General features: G+C 39.2%; 1 protein-coding gene across 3 annotated transcripts in view; it reads left to right on the forward strand.

Annotated features, from left to right (window-relative positions):
* LOC149834620 (uncharacterized) overlaps positions 1 to 17050 on the forward strand; it is a 77571-nt gene that overhangs the window by 30885 nt on the left and 29636 nt on the right. For 2 of the 3 annotated variants that reach the window (XM_090011502.1, XM_090011504.1), the window contains 3 exons: positions 12628 to 12905; positions 14056 to 14238; positions 14341 to 14965. In XM_090011502.1, coding sequence (XP_089867628.1) covers positions 12628 to 12905; positions 14056 to 14238; positions 14341 to 14821 — 942 coding nt within the window. In that variant the 3' untranslated portion in view covers positions 14822 to 14965. Of the gene's footprint in view, positions 1 to 12627; positions 12906 to 14055; positions 14239 to 14340; positions 14966 to 17050 lie in introns of those variants that run through there. The other variant, XM_090011503.1, reaches the window with a different exon arrangement.

Here is a 17050-nt window from a genome sequence, read left to right on the forward strand (position 1 = left end):
TCTCATGTTTATGTTTGAGAAAGTATATCCAAGAATATCTAGAATAATCATCTACAAAGATCACATAATGTGCAAACCTTCCTTTTGAGATAACGGGTGCCGGTCCCCAAACATCTGAATGAGCGAGTTCAAATGGTTTTGTAGTAAACATAGATCTTTGATAAAAAGGCAAATTTCACATTTTTTCAAGAGTGCAATCATTACAAGTGAAATTACTCTTACATAGATGTTTGGCAAAAGGTAAATAAGAAATTTTGGTGACATTGAGATGCCCAAGTCTTTTGTGCCATATATTAATGTCTTTATGCTGCACAACATTACAAAAATGATTCTTTAGAATACGAAGAAAGTCCACATAATATAGATCTCTCTTCCTAGATCCTTCTCCAATCAACTTCCCGGACCGGCGATCCTGTATCCAACATTTATTAGATGAGAATTTTATATCACATCCATGGTTTGAGAGTTGAGAGACCGAAAGCAAATTTAAATTCAATTTTTGTATAAATCTAATTTTAGGGATATAAAAACCTTGTTCTTCAAAATTTTCGATTCCTTTGATTTCAATAGAAGTGTCATCCGCAGTTGAAACAAAAGTTGAAGAGGAATTATTTAAATATTCGGAAAGAGAATAAATATTTGAAGACATGTGAAAAGAGGCACCCGAATCCAAAAGCCAAAAAGTCTTACTGGGAGGAGAGAAGGTGGACGTAGCCGCTCCGGAAATTGGCCCCTTGAGAAGTGGTTGAAGTGCTTCCACAATTTGATGTAAAGAAAGAGCCCAATTTGAAGATGATGAACTTTCTTCTTTTTGGGGTTGAGATATGGTAGCCATAGCTAGCAACTTCTTTCATTTTGGGCAAACCGGTTTGATGTATCCCTGTTCCTTACAAAAGTGACACACAATCTTGCTATAGTCTCTTTTACCTCCTTGACCACTTGATCCTTGATTCTGATTTTTGAAGTGGGGAGGTTTGTATGTTCTCAAATTATTCCCCGGTCTTGAAATGACATTTATGTTAGAAGATGACCTCCAGATTTACCTACGTAAGGAAGAAAACAAATGATAGAGAAAAGGGGCTGAAGAAGGTCATGGCTGAAAATCGTTCGTGTTCATTGATCTATTCAGTAATACATATATTAAGTGATTACAAAATAATTAGGGTACAAAAATACCCTTTAATGAAAGGTTAAAATTACAACATAACACAACTATATGGATACGGGTCTGGATTGAATCCAGATCCGTAAACCAGGTAAATGATGACTTCTTTTCACCCTCCCTCAAGTTGTACATGATCTTGGATCATGCCTTTTAACATCCAAAATTTGTCCTTTGTTAATCCTTTTGTGAATACGTCTGCAACTTGCTCTTCTGTTCGGACAAAATTGGGCTCAATTTCTTTTTCTTCGACCTTTTGTCTTACAAAATGTTGGTCTATCTCAATGTGTTTTGCCCGACTATGATAAATATGATTAAAGGACATATTGATAGCACTTTGGTTGTCACATAGTAAGAGTGATCGAGTAATTGATTCTCCTATCTCTGTGAGGAGGTGTCTTATCCATGTAGCCTCTGCAGTTGCGGCAACCATCGATCTGTATTCGGCCTCTGTATTCGGCCTCTGTGCTCGATCTAGCTATGGCTTTCTGCTTTCTACTGCACCAAGAAACTAGGTTTGACCCAAGAAACTGCAATAACCAGATACCGATCGACGTTCATCTGGATCCCCTGCCCAGTCAACGTCAACATAAACAATGACCTCATGTGCTCCTTGATTCATCTCACCTTTTTTGTATACAAGTCCATCGTCGACAGTGCCTTGCAAATACCTTAGTATTTTCTTAACCGCCTCCACATGTGGTGTACGAGGCTCATGCATAAATTGAGACACCTGATTGACTGAATATACTATGTCAGGTCGAGTGAAAGTTAAGTATTGTAACATACCTACTATGCTGCGATATCTAGTAGGATCTTCATATAAATCTCCCTCTTTAGAGCTCAGTTTCTGATGTATAACACTTGAGGTTGCCGAGGGTTTGCAATTCATCATACCCGCTCTACTGAGAATATCCACTGTGTACTTGTGTTGAGTGAGAGTAAGAATATTGTCTGTCTTGTCGACTTCCACCCCAAGGAAATATCACAGATCTCCCAGATCCTTCATTTTAAATGTTTGATTCAACAATTTCTTTACTTTCTCAATGTGAGTTTCGCAGTTTCTTGTAATGATGATGTCATCTACATATATCAATAGGAGTGTGGTCACACTGCTTTTTGTAGATAAATAATGAATGATCAAGAAGAGATCTAGAGAAACCATGTCTTTGTATTTCAAGTGAAAAACTCTCGAACCATGAACGAGATGCCTGTTTCAAGCCATATATCGCTCTTTTTAATCTACACACATATTGATTAGCATCTTGTTCCGTATAGCCTGCGGGCTGCTCCATATAAACTTCCTCCTATAGATCTCCATGCATGAAGGCATTTTTAACATTTAGCTGACTTAATGTCCATCCATGTTCAACAGCTAGACCCAACATAATTCGAATGGTCCCCATTTTCACAACAGGACTAAAAGTTTCATCAAAATCCTACCCTTGCTCTTGTGTGAATCATTTGGTAACAAGTCTGGCTTTGTACCTTTCAATAGTCCCATACGGTTTATATTTGATCTTATACACGCATTTTGATCCAACTACATTCCTATTTGGTGGTTTGGGAACAACCTCCCAAGTGCCACATTCATGTAAGGCTTCCATTTCTTCATTCATCGCTTCAATCCATTTCTTTGAGTTGACAGCTTGATAAAATGTGAGAGGCTCATTTTCTTTGTTTATGGCTGTAAAAAACAATTGAAAATCCAAAGAGAAATTTTTGTAGCTGACCCATTTGTCAAGTGGGTGTCGAGCCCGAGTAGACTTCCAGACAGCCAATGTCTGTGAGGGAGTAGGAGGTATATTAAGGTCCGGACAGGGAGTAGAGACAGATGAAGGTTCCTTTTCATGTCGAGTGTAGACGATACCCTTATACCTTCATGTTTCCAAGGGTTGTGTAGCAACGTCTTCTGATTGTGATGCACCTTCTGTTTCCTCACATGTTTCCTTCTGACTACAGTCTGGAGGGCATTCATTATTAATGTTGGAAAAGAGTTCGGAGCTTAACCATGGGTGATATACCTCAACATTGGACCATGAGCTGGAGGGGTTAGTTGGTTGATTATCAAAGTTCATCTCATAAAAAATGACATTATTCAACACTTTTATATGTTTGCTCGACGGATCATAGCTCACATATACTGTAGAGTGAAAAGCCTCTGTCCATAAAGTAATAGGGAGATTACTATCATGCATCATGCTCATTGCACTCTCAACAATGTGTCTATGCTTTCTCTCAGCAATCCCATTTTGTTGAGGTGTGTGTGGGCAAGACACTCTTCTCCTTATTCCATTATGCTGGAGAAATTCAATAAAATCACTAGAGGAGAATCTCCCCCTCCATCACATTGAAAATGTAGAATGTTTTCAGAGAAATGATTTTTGGCAAAGGAATAGAACTTTCAAAATAATCCAAAGACTTCTGATTTATGCTTCATGAAGAATATTCAAGTATAACGTGAATAGCTATCAACAAAGATAAGGTAATATCTACTTCTCGAGCCAAAAGCAATTGGCGCAGGACCCCAGACATCTGAACATATGATCTCAAAAGGCCTTGAAGCTCTTTTATTGATTGAATTGAAGGGTAAAACATGACTCTTACATAAATGACAACTCGAACATTTTATTTCATTTGCTTTTGAACCCAGACTAGACTTAGGAATCAAATTATTTGAGACAAGTTTTTCAATAAAATGACAACCACAGTGAACCAAACGACTGTGCCAAAGAATTGGCTTATTACATTCAGAAATAGCAAAAACACACTCAGAAGAAACCAATGATGGATGTTGATAGAGCTTCAAGGATGAACAAGTGGAATGGACTGTGGAGGAGGGATCTTCTTGAAAAATGTACAAAATGCCTCATCTTTTTCCCTCAGCGAATGTCTCTCTCGTGCGAAGATCCTTGACATAAACAGAAGGAGTAAATTCAATTGAGGCATTAATATCATCAACAAGTTTTGAGACGTAAACAATATTTTTTTGAATATTTGGAGTATGAAGAACATTTGAAAGTTTGAGAGAAGACTTAGACATGGGTATAACAACATTTTCATGAAATGGAATGATGAGTTTCATCTCCTATGACTATATTATTTCTACCAACATAAGAAATAGGGTTTAGGTGTTTACCCGCATCACCTGAAACGTGGGTTGCTGCCCCTGAATCAACGTACCAAGTGCCTTTATCATTCTGCTTCATATTCAGTCCCGCCAATGCTGCCAATAGTAACTCCTTTACTTCTCCCTCGGCCTTTGAGTTTTCTGTGTCTTTCTTAGTCTCTTGTTGTGAAGATTTTCCTTTATTTTGTGGATTGAACCAACAATTTGCTTTAATATGTCCCCTTTTGTTACATAAAAAACAGGTAGGAATGGACCTTTGACCTTACTGATTGGGAGAAACATTGGGCGTTGGAAGTAGTCCACGACCCCCAAAGTCAGGTCTTCCCTGTCCACTCCTGCCTCGAAAGGCACCACTTCCTCTTCTTCTGCCATAAGTCAACCCTGTGGCAAGAACTTCTTGAGTCCCAGATTGCACATAATTTTCTTCAGAGAAGCTATAACGCCCCAAAAATCCACGACTTGTAACTTTTAGAATAGTTTAGAAAGCTTTGAAATCATACAATTATCAGAGTCTAAATAGTACTTCAGCGGAAAATGATATTTTTAAAACAACAAATCGATGGACCTTGAGCACATTACAGCGTAAACTTTCTTTTACCGAGTTCCACACAACTATTGAAATCAAAGGGGTTTAAAATGCAATTTCAATGATTTAGAATTTGTTTGTTGAAACCAAGAAGAAGTTTACTAAAACAGTTTTAGTAACTCAAGGTTTAATAAAAAGAGAAATTTGAAATACACTTTATACCAAATTTACCAACATGTCCTCAAGAGCGAAACGTCAGGGAAAGAGCTCTATCTTGAACTCATCGCGCCATCGTGTCATCGCAGAGTGTATCACATATACATCACCTGCCCATAAAATGGGCCAGTTTCACTAAAAACTGGTAGGTGCACATACATGATGATATAGAACATAGTTAAGCAAAATAATTTAATATGTCAAGTAGACAGCCAATTATATAGCAATTTAATTTCAACAGATTCATGGAGTAACTATAATGAGCAAAATGCTAAAACTATTACAAGCATTTCACTGGCACAAGTAGGCTAATTATTATAAGCAAAGCACTGCATAAGCAAGCAAAATACGATGCCACATCAACCACACACACAATTCCTTAAGTATTGAAACCTGTTGCATGCTATAGCTTCCATACGGGTATAACTCAACAAATTGTGTGATCGGATTTAAATTATGTTCCGATATTAACTGGCCAAGTGGGTACGCACAAGGCACGACTCTAGAAACAGCCTAGACTGATCCGGGGGTTTATTATGCTATGTATTTTATGATAACCTGGATAGCTGACTGAGTCCGCACCTAAGGGGACGGTCAGTGACCAAGAGAGAAATCCCCAAAGCAGCATAAACAATGGATGCATCCCGAACATGGAGAGCTACCACCTAGGATAATTATGGTAGTCCCCTTTCCCTAACTCCGATGACTGGGGAAGCCGAGTCTTTTGCTCATAATTGCCATTAATGGCTTGTCCATCGAATTTTTTGTACCTTCTTGTCCTCTCTCCTGACAGGAGTCAGCGGTTCGAATGAGTACATCAGAGGTAGTTAACTGAAGACCCATTCTACATACTCTAGTCTTTCGACCCAACTCGAGTATCTTGCCGGTGAAGGCGGAAATCATCACTTATGTAGGTGATCTCAACATTTTGTTATTTGCACTCATTAAGGTTGCCACAACCTACTCATCCAATCATCGCAACGTAAGAAGACGTATTTGTCAAAATTACGGACGTACTTGTCAAAAGTACGACTACGATAAAAGGGATATGGTTTCACCAAAGAAACCCCAACAAATATTATCTGCATAAGAAGTAATACAACACAATTTGGCAAGATAAGTCTTGAATTCATTTCAACAATATTTTGCATATTTCATGACACGAGGTCGTCTCGGATCTCTCGTCCGATCAACAAAGTACTTAACACGTCGTGCATGACTAAAAGTACGCTACACTAAAAAGGGGGGTGCGTAGGCTTCTCAAAAGGAACACCCAACACACAACTTCACAATGATCAAACGAATATAGGAGTGCTCATTTGGCACGATTCATCCTTAAAAGCCACAATTCACACAAGGCACATCACTATCAATCTTGTATCCAAAATTTATATTAATATCGACATTATTCGCATGACACGCGACACTAAGTTTAATAAATGAAGAATGGGTCCTTCAACAGAACCTCACTCGATCACAGGCTCCTGCCCCCAATCGGGGTTATTTAAATTGAGCCACAACTTGAATCAAGGTTATAAAACATTTCTCCCAAGTGTGTGGACTTGGGAGGGCCCAAATGTGACTTCGCAATCCTGCGAGACTTAAAACTTAACTTTGCAAAAGCTGTGCAATTTGAAGAGCACTGGGTTGGCAGAAGGAAACTCGCTTTCAAAGAACTGCAATACATAAGCACAACTTCTAGTGTTTTGAAAACAAGTGATATCAGGATAGGCATAAGACTACATTTATGTAAGTACATATTTACCATGAATGTGAGCATATGCAAGTTATAACATGACAAGAAACAACTCTAGACTTGCGATGCCGCGCATCGAGGGAAAAGCACATAAGTAATACACGAGGTACCAAAATCATACCTTGGCCACTTAGATAGGCAAACACATAAGGTCATAAGTAATACACGAGACACGAAGTCGTACCTCACTCAAAGGAAACGTGCAGGCAAAAATGGATGCAAGCAAACAAGAGCATATGTATTTCAAGAAATACGAAACCACACCTCAACTCATAAGCAACTATGCAAAATAATGATCGAAGAATAAAATTGTACATCGACCCATGAGCATACAAACAAGATAATGCGCAATGCAGAAGCAATATAATTCTAAGCATATCTAGCATGGGCATCTTAATTATTTCAACTTAAATAGGTTCATTTATTGCCCTTTGTGCGACTTTACTCTACTTCGGAATGTTGTTTAGCTGCGTACGCCTATGCGTGAGGATAACACGAGGGTCGGGCCGCGGAGCACGAACGGGGCCTATTGCGTAAATCTGCAAGAGTGTGAGAGTTATAATGACGTAGTTGATAAAAAGAACAGAAGGGCAGTGGTAAGACCTGCCCTGTCGGTGGAATCAAATGAGTGGTAGGCGTATCGACCCCTGACTGACCAAACAACGAATGACAAGGGCCTCGGCCCCTGTATGACAGAACAGCGGATGGCAGAGGCCTCAGCCCCCGCCTGACAAAACAGTGAATGACAAGCTTGCCGGCCAAAACAACGAACGACAGGGGTCTCGGCCCCTGCCTGCCAAAACATCAAACGGCAGGGGTCTCAGCCCCTGCCTGCCAAAACATCAAAAGACAGGGGTCTCAGCCCCTGCCTAACGAAATAAATAAATGGCAGGGGCCTTGGCCCCTGCCTGACAAAACAGCCAATGGCGGGGGCCTCGGCCCCTGCCTCACGAAAACAACAAATGGCAGGGACGTGGGTCCCTGCCTGACAATACTGGACGACAAGGGCCTCGGCCCCTGCAAAACAATGAATGGCAGGGGCTTCAGTCCCTGCCAGACAAAACAGAAACTGGCAGGGGCCTCGACCCCTGGCTGATGAAACGAAATAATGGCAGGGGGGGTCCGGCCCCTGCCTGACGGAACAACGGCGAAATAAGGGGGAAGGTGCGATAAGGGGGGTGTCGATCCCCTGCCACCCTTCAGGAGAGAAAAAAAAGACGAGGAGGGTGCCGCAGGGGTGACTGGCCCCCTGCCGGCTCTCCGACAACTTCAAGAGAGAAGGGGAGACGACAGGGGCCCCGTAGGCCACCTGTCGGGCCTCCGATAGATGCAGAGGGAGCGGGAAGAGGATCAGAAGGCAGGGGAGGAGAAGGCCGAGGAGATAGAGGGCGTACCTGGAAGGGGGGCGCCGTCGTCGCTGTCGGCTCCCTTGCGAGGTCGTCGGTGGCGGCGATTGGAGAGAGGCAGCAGCGTCGGGAGGAGAGGAGGAGGAGGAGAAGAGAAGGGAGGTGCGCCTCCCCTCCCGGGATGCTCTTAAAGAGCTCGGGCGATTTTCGGGGAAACCCTAAAAGGGTTTCCCTTATCCTGCTGTCGAGGGGGGGGGGGTGGAGCGGTACGAGTGAGGTGCAGCGCATAGGGGAGATGATTTGTTTTTAAACAAATCCTCCCTCTGTGTCGGGTTTTAAAACCCTGTCGATAACGGGCCCGGGTCGAGTTCTGACCCGACCCGGCTCGGGTCCGATAATTAATTTTTTTTTTACGTGGGTTTTACAGAAGCCCTTCAGACTCATCTCATATTACAATAATTTTGCACGTAGATCTTCGAACTTAGGAATCTCTGGGAGACACAATAAAGACGTTGTCAGAACATGATAGTCTAGCCCAAGCCCACTTAGAGTTTGTTGTATTTTATCTTTATCATTAACCACACATCCCACGATAGCCAGCTAATCCGTGATGGTCTTCATTTTATTTAAGTATTCCATGATAGACATGGAATCTTTCCTCAACATCTGAAATTCTCGCTTAAGAAACACAACTCTGGCCTCAGATATTTGCGAATATGTCTGAAGTAACTTGTCCCACAATTCCTTGGCTGAACAATCATCAGGAATGGCTACAAGAACCTCTTGCGACAATGTAGAAGTGATGTATGCCACCAATGCTTGGTCTCTCTTCATCCAAGCGATGTAATCCGGATTTCTGAGAAAAACAATAGAAGATACCCCTTTACCATCTTTCTTTTCCTGCGAGATAAATTCTGGAGGGGTTGGAATTGACCCATCCAGATGTCCAGAGAGATCTTGGCTCCTTATAAAAGGAACGATCTGCCTTTTCCAAGTCAAGAAATTGATATTGTTTAACTTCTCATAGATGAGTTGACTAAGGAAATTAGAAGAAAGGGATGTTTATGGGAGCGAGGAGTCCATTGAATAAAAATACGAGAAGTTGGTGTTAAAAGGAAAAAGAGAATTTTTGGACAGATTCAATCGAAAGAAAAATCAAGCACTTTTAATATTCTGTCTTTTTTTTTTGCAAAAGTTAATAAACTAGGAAAATTATATCCTGGCGTGGCCAGCGAACATGACAAGACTGATTATGTCAATGCTGAATCAATTCCTTATTGAACGAGTGTATCTAGTTTCCAAAAAAAAAATTCTGTAATCTCGAATAATGAGAATGATAAATATGAAATAGAAATATTTCAAATGAAACCAGCTTAGCAACAGAGGACCCTGTCGATGATCCCTTCTTAAAATAAGCAAGGATTGTTAGCAACGAAAGAAGATCAGAATCGATTAACGTGGAGACACGTTACCGATTTTTGAAGAAGAAAGTTTCAGAAGTGGACACTTGAAACACAGAAACGTTGTTTGGAGGAATATCTGGGTTTTGGATGATGTGAAAATGCAGATTTGAAGAAACCAGATTTAAAGAGGAAGGAATAACGTATTTAAAAGGAAGAAGAACGAGCACAAATTTAAAAGAGGGAATGAGCACTGATTGGGTTTAGAAAGGAGAACGCAGATTGAGTTTAGAAAGGAGATCGCCGATTGGAATAGGATGGGTTTTGGAATCTGAGAAGACACCGATTGGAAGAACCTACATTTAAAAGAGGGGAACATAGATTGGAACTCACAGATTTAGATTGGAATAGGATGGGTTTTGGAATCTGAGAAGACGCCGATTGGAAGAACCCAGATTTAAAAGAGGGGAACGTAGATTGGAACTCACAAATTTCTTGCCTTGGAACTCAAGACCATCTCTTTGAACACTCCTTTTGGAGAAGCAATCCCAGGTCCAGCACACTACTCTGATACCATGTTAGAAGACGACCTCCAGATTTACCTGCCCAAGGAAGAAAACAAATGATAGAGAAAAGGGGCTGAAGAAGGTCATGGTTGAAAATCGTTTATGTTCATTGATCTATTCAGTAATACATATATTAAGTGCTTACAAAATAATTAGGTTACAAAAATACCCTTTAATGAAAGGTTAAAATTACAACATAACATAACTATATGGATACGGGTCTGGATTGAATCCAGATCCGTAAACCAGGTAAATGACAACTTCTTTTCAATTTACACCATCATTTTCTTCTTGGTTGGAGGATGTGGCAAGGACACTTGGGTTGTTTTTGCTTATACCAATACGGGTTTCTTCCCCACTTAGTTTGGTAATAACATCCTCAAGAGAAGGTGAAGTGAAGGAGGAAAGAAGGGAGGACCGTATTTGTTTGAATTCGGGTTTAAGCTCATTTAGAAAATTGAAAAATCGATCCTCCTCCAATTGCTTATGCCTAAGCTCAATGGCTTCACTACTTCATTTGGGTTCAAGCATGGCAAGTTCATCCCAAATGGATGATAATTCCGCAAAATATTCTCTAATAGTCATTTCATTTTGTTGGAGGGTCAAGGCCCTTTTTTGAAGATAATACTTGTGAGATAAATCTCTTGAAGTATACATCCTTTCAAGATATTGCCATGCTTGAGAAGCTTTTTTGAATTTTATGATGTTGGCATCGATCTTTGTCTCAACGGATGAGAAAATCCATGATAGAATTTTAAAATTTCTCATCTCCCATTCCTCGTGCTTCTTGGAATAGTCTTCAAGAGCTTTATATATTTCTTCACCTTCAAGAATTTTTATTTCTCCTCTTTCTACCAAAGTAATCTTTGGTTCCGGTTCTGGTATTGAGCTTTGGACATATCCCCAAAGCCCTTTACCCTTGATATGAGCTTCCATATTTCTAGCCTAAACATGATAATTTGAGCCATTCAATTTGAACCCAAGAGAGAAGTGTGAATCCTTTTCTCCCATTTGAGAAGAGAAGAAAGGAGGTGAGAAGAAATCCTGACCACAAAAAGAGTTTCTTGGAACTTACTTGATGAAGTATGCTTCTTGATGCAAATGGCAAGAGGTCTTCACGCCGAAATCCAAGAAACAATGGAGTGCACGACTCTCGAGGCATGTGATGAGATGAAGTGGCACACTATTCACTTCTATAATAACCTTGCTCTGATACCATGTGAAAATGTCTTCAAAGAAACAATATGCATACAAGCACTAATTCCTCACAAGAAATGTGCACAAAGGCACCCAAAGAACATTTGAATAATTATGCACAAAGGCATAAAAGTAGCACACACATGCACAAAAGCATAAAAATATATCTCTTTATTGAAAATGAAAAAGAGCTTGAGCTCCCACACCAAAAAGAAGTGTTGAATGTACAAGGGGAGAACCCCTATTTACAAGAACCAAAGAGGGACTCTCCAACGGTCACTATTGTGACCGTTGGAGGGGCCCAACGCCTAGATTGGGCCCCTCCCAATGCAAGTACAAGATAAAAAAAAGAAAAGTAAAAAAGAAAAAGAAAGAAAAAAATAAAGAAGAAAAAAGAAAAAAGAAAAAAGAAAAATAAAAGGTACGAGCATATTCCTATTGGAATATGCATAAAATGTGAAAAGTCCAAATTACTCTTTATTGGGTTTAGAAAAAGATATATATATATATATATCTTTATATATACATAGAGACGTATACATATATATATATATATATATATATGATATATATGTATCTCTCTCTCTCTCTATATATATATATATATATATATATATATATATATATATATACACAATAGGAATACATTTTAACACCCTCTTTGTGCTCTCCTTTTTGTATATAAAGGAAACTTCCCCCCTCATGTAATGTATGAGTTCTCTCACATTCTCGCCTTAATAATATTCAGTTTTTTGCCTTTTGGCATTCACCCCATAATGGGTTTGTGTATTTTGCACATTAAGTGCTTGTGTTTCGCACATCTCATTACAGTCACAACATATTGCACTTTTTTCTTTGCTTTTTTCTTTTGAGAGAATGTATTTAACATTAGAAAACATCCAAGCAAGTTCATCAGTTTTAAAAATCTCTTATCTTCAATTTCTAAACCAGCACAACAAAGTAGTATTTGATCAAAGTGAGTCGAGAGCCATTTGATTGGAAATATGTAGTTTACTTGTGGCATCCTAGTACAGAAGGCCCAGTTATACTTGAGCAAATTTTGATGGATCTATAAAGCTGGCTGGTAAGACATAAGAATTGCATGGTTTCTGCTGCTTTGGTCTTGAATTCTTCAGCTAGGTCTGTCCTAGTACTGGGTTATTCATTTAAACCTTTTGTGGGTCTTAATATGTTGTCAAAACATATTTTCTCAGCATTAAACAGGAAGATGTTTCAGAAGCATCTTTTTCATCAATTACATTGTTTTTCTTATGATATTTCACAGCCTTTCAATTGGCTAACAAAGTGATGTGCTTTTGTTTTTTCAGATTCTAAAACAAGATATAAGTTTTGCAAAAATCCAGGCCTTAATTCCAGTGATTAAGGGCCCCTTGGGCATCGAATATCTTCAAAATGCTTTTGCTGTTCGTTGTGGACCTCCTTCTGAAGCAACAACTCGTTTACCTCAGACAAGACTTTGGATATTGGACGTGATGCAACATTTAGATGAGCAAAGAGTTGATTTTGAGTCTTCTGTTGAAGCATGCAAAACAAACCTAAGTGCTAGTCCTGCATTGCTGCTCCCCAACCTAATTAAACCTGGCAAGTATACAACAATAAGTTTATCTCTTGTCAAGTTCTTGGCTGATTTGCTTTGAATTTGGTAAGGTCTCTGTCATGGTTGGAAAAACCCTGCAAGTCAAGCCGTGACTTGGCCCAGTCATCCTGTATCAGGATTTTCGCAAGTCAAGTTACATCTGACTTGTTTTTCCACAAATTGGATGCATTTTATATGAGACTTATTTGGCTCTGCTTAGTTAAGAGTCAATGATGACTCTCTGGATTGTGTGATTTTCTTTTTTGCACTTGGTGAGAAAATGTAAGGAAAGCTAATGAAATCAAGTAATGTCCTTTTAGATAAGAAAAAACCTAAACTAAACCTCCTCTCTCTTCCTCTCTCTGATTCCTGGATGTAGGACTTACTGTGTCTCTCTGCAGTCCTCAACAGTGTGTGGGCCTTACTCTTTGTGACCGTTGACTGAAAGTAAGCCCAAAGGCATGAACTCTCTCTTATTTCCCTTTTATTATCCCCATCTTATTTTCCCTTGTTTTTCTTATGAAAATACGATCTATGGTTATCCATACCCTTTTTTGTCTCCTCTCTCTCTCTCTCTTTGTTTCTTATGTGCCCATATGTTCTTTTCTTTAATTTGTTCTCATCCTTTTTTTTCCTCGTTCTGAACATAAATGCGCTCGCTGGTGATTAGCCATGGACCCTTTTTCTCTCCCTCCTTTGTCCCTTTTTCTAAAGGATTTCTTATGTTTTCTCTTTTTCTATTTTCCTCCTGTCCTTTTTTCTTTTAATTGTAATGTACACAATTATTTTCAAGATGAATTAGGTTCTAAAATTTTGATACTAGAGCTTAGATTTGACTGCATGCTTGTAGATATGATAACAATATTTGTTCTTTTATTGTGTAAAGATAGTTTAATTATTTATTTTGCTATTGTTAATCTGTGGCTTTTAAATTTTTATAAATTATACGAAAAGACCCATGAGTGGGCCTAGTTGTCTACCCAAGTGACCAAGCCAAGTCTCCTGATCCAAACTGACTTGAGGTTGCCAACCATGGCCTTTATTGCTTTAGAGACTCAACTGCTCAGAGATAAATGTTTGCTTGCAGAGTGCTGAAGTAGCAACTTCATGTGACTTATTTGCATTCTAACATAGATTTGACGTGTTCATGGCCAGGCAGAGTACCTAAAATCGACATTGAGTGGAAATCTATAGGAAATGTTGTGCGCCTAGGGCTTATTCAAATTGTGACCAGAGCTTTTGCATCAAACGAAGAGAACACCCCAGAAACTCTTAGGTTGGATCTAGAGAGCTTGGTAGCGTTACAAAATGACTTCCAGAGAGTGGTAGTGATTGCTACTGCGTGAGTATTTCAGCTTTTTTATGACTAGTGAAGCTTATAATTGTATGCTAGCTGAGGCTTTGTTCATCTTATAAGAAATAAGTAGTCAAATTTATGCACCAGATTGCTGTTAGTGAGGCAGACACTCGCAGACAAGGAACTAACGCTTGAAGACATTGAAAGTATTCTAAATGATGCATGGAAAGAGATTAGTAAGATCTTGGAGAGGCCTTTGGTTATGATCTATCACATAGGCCAGCTGATTTCCCAGATATGTTCTCCTTACATGAGTGGAAGCTCAGTAGATGCTGGATTGATGACGAGAGTCATGAACAGGAGTCTTACTCCAGGGGATGCAATTTTCACAAAGGTATCAAATGCAGTGATTGAAAGCATGCGTGCGATACTTCTGGTTGGTAAGGAGCAAAGCAGTGGTGGCCTCTCTCTTGCACAGACTTCGTTGAAACGGGTGGGAACTAGTTCCATTCTTGAGCTTGTCATTGAATTGTCAGATAACATGGATGTTATAGCTCTTGTGACTTGCCAAGTGCATGGATTGTGGTATGAGAAACTAAAATCTGACATAAACAGTGAATGTACATGAGAAGCAGGTATTGTATGTTATCTAAAACCCACTTTTTGCATTTGTTGTAGTTGTGCATTATGTACATTGCCAAAAACTTGTAATTATTGTGTGAACTTGGATTTGAATTTAAGATTCTCCTTTCTTTGTAATTGGTAGCTGCAAGCCAGTCTTTTATTTTTTTGTGGCAAAAAGCAATAAACTAGTTAATTGCTGAATCTTGGCAATTTCTTCTCTTTTACCTTGGCCAGAGCAGACAGAAATGTTACCAACTCAGTGAACCGCTGCTTGGACTGGTCTACATCATCTATTAGTGATTGGCAAGCAACACTAGATTAATTTAAATTTTGCCGAATTACCTAGAATTGTGTAGCTAGTGTAGGGATGTAGTTTCTTGTGGGTGATTCATTAGAGAATGTTTTAATCGACAGAGCTGCTGAAATATTTTTTCTTTTTTCCAACAAGGGCTTAAACCTTATTCATTCCACAGCATTTACGACTAGGAATGATCGCCACTCTTGCTTACAGTTAGATCTCATTAGCAGGATTGTGCAGTATTTTGGAGATCTGTTACTATCATTATCACGTCACTTCATGTCTAGGTCATGATTCCCTATCTTGTTTTCAGGCTTTCAGCAAGCCTTCTTCTGACTAGAACTTGTCCACTGTTCCTTCAAGAAGTATCAGTGCTAAATAAATCATAATGAGGAAGTCTAATGCTGGTTGGCAAGGAAATATGTTCATTTTTTAACCTCAGCTACCTTCGAGTTTTGAGGTGCCGAAGCTGTAAAAACCTGAAGGCCTGGAAATCATGAGTTAATTTGTGACCTTCCATATTGATAACGAATTGTATTTTACATTCTGAATCTGCCATAGGATCTCCAAGAAAACTGTGTGAAACTAACTGTTCCTCAGGGAGGGCAATCAAGTAGGAAGAGATTTGCACTTGGCAGTAGGTTTTCAGTGACCCAGTGAAAATAAGCCTTTATTTATTTATTTAGGCTAGGCCAAGGGAAACACCCCGCCCTCTCCCAACAATCACTGAAAGCACATTGACTCGCATTGGTAAAACCCTTTGAGCTGCCCCTACCCTGCCCACTGGAGTACAGCTTCTACCTTGCGACAAAGGACACCCCTTGAGGGTTTCGAACTCATGTCCTCTTTAGAACTGACATAACAATTGTCGTGTAAAATTGATCGGAGTGAGGCATTATTTGATTCCTGTAGTGAACACAGCTGCATTCTATGTCACATGGACACACCTAAAAGGACATGAGACATGGCATTTTTGTATAGTTTTCCATTAAAACCAGCATGTATGGGGACACAACACGGGAGTAAATTGGAGTATTCCTGTGACATAGAATGCATTTGTTACGTGGACCAGCTTAGACAATCTGCGTCTTGCTACTAGCTTGTTTGCATGTAGAAAGTAATCAAGCAAAAAAGGCTGACAAATGAAACAGACTTGTAAATGCGTGTCTTTCAAACTAATAATAATAATAATGTTAAGCAGAAGAAGGGAAATTTTAAATTGGTACCTTAGCATAATTCAAAAACACATATTTCAAAAATTTTAAAACGCACCTAAATATTGTTATTGCTAATAAAAAAAGTCCGCTATTGACATTGAATTTGTAACTTATTGTCATAATGTTATGATATATATATATATATATATATATAATAGTTAAATACTCAATAGGGACATTTTAGTCTTTTCACAGCCTTGTAATAGGTTGTGTTCATTAGGGAAACAACAATCCTTTTATAGTCTAGGATTTTTATTTAATGTTGCGGCCATTATTGTAAACAGGTCATAGAGTCATTGGGACCTCCCCAACTACTATTTTTAGCCCATGGAGAGTGTCCCAATGGCTCTCAAGGGCCTTGTTATGTATAAATAAGGGTATTCCCCTTCATGTAAACTCAATGCTTTCTCAAGCATTTTAGTTATAAGAATTGACCAATAAGTGATCTTTGTCCTTTTGAATATCGTATTCTTGTAAGCCCATAAGAGGCACTTTCTTGTTCTTGTTTTTGCTTCATTACACATAAAACACGACACACATCATTTTTGTCTAATTTTCCATTAAGTATAGTATACAAGGTGTAAAAATGTCTTCAAAGAGACTATGTGCACAAAAGCACTAAGTCCTCAACGTGTGATGTGTGCACAAAGGCACAAGAAGAACACTTGAAACAAGTGTGTTCAAAGGTACAACACATACAAGAGATTACAAATGCAAA

This window comes from Nuphar pumila, chromosome 6 (assembly GCF_984573655.1).
Source record: "Nuphar pumila chromosome 6, dmNupPumi1.hap1.1, whole genome shotgun sequence".
In the NCBI taxonomy this organism is placed as follows: Eukaryota; Viridiplantae; Streptophyta; class Magnoliopsida; order Nymphaeales; family Nymphaeaceae; genus Nuphar; species Nuphar pumila.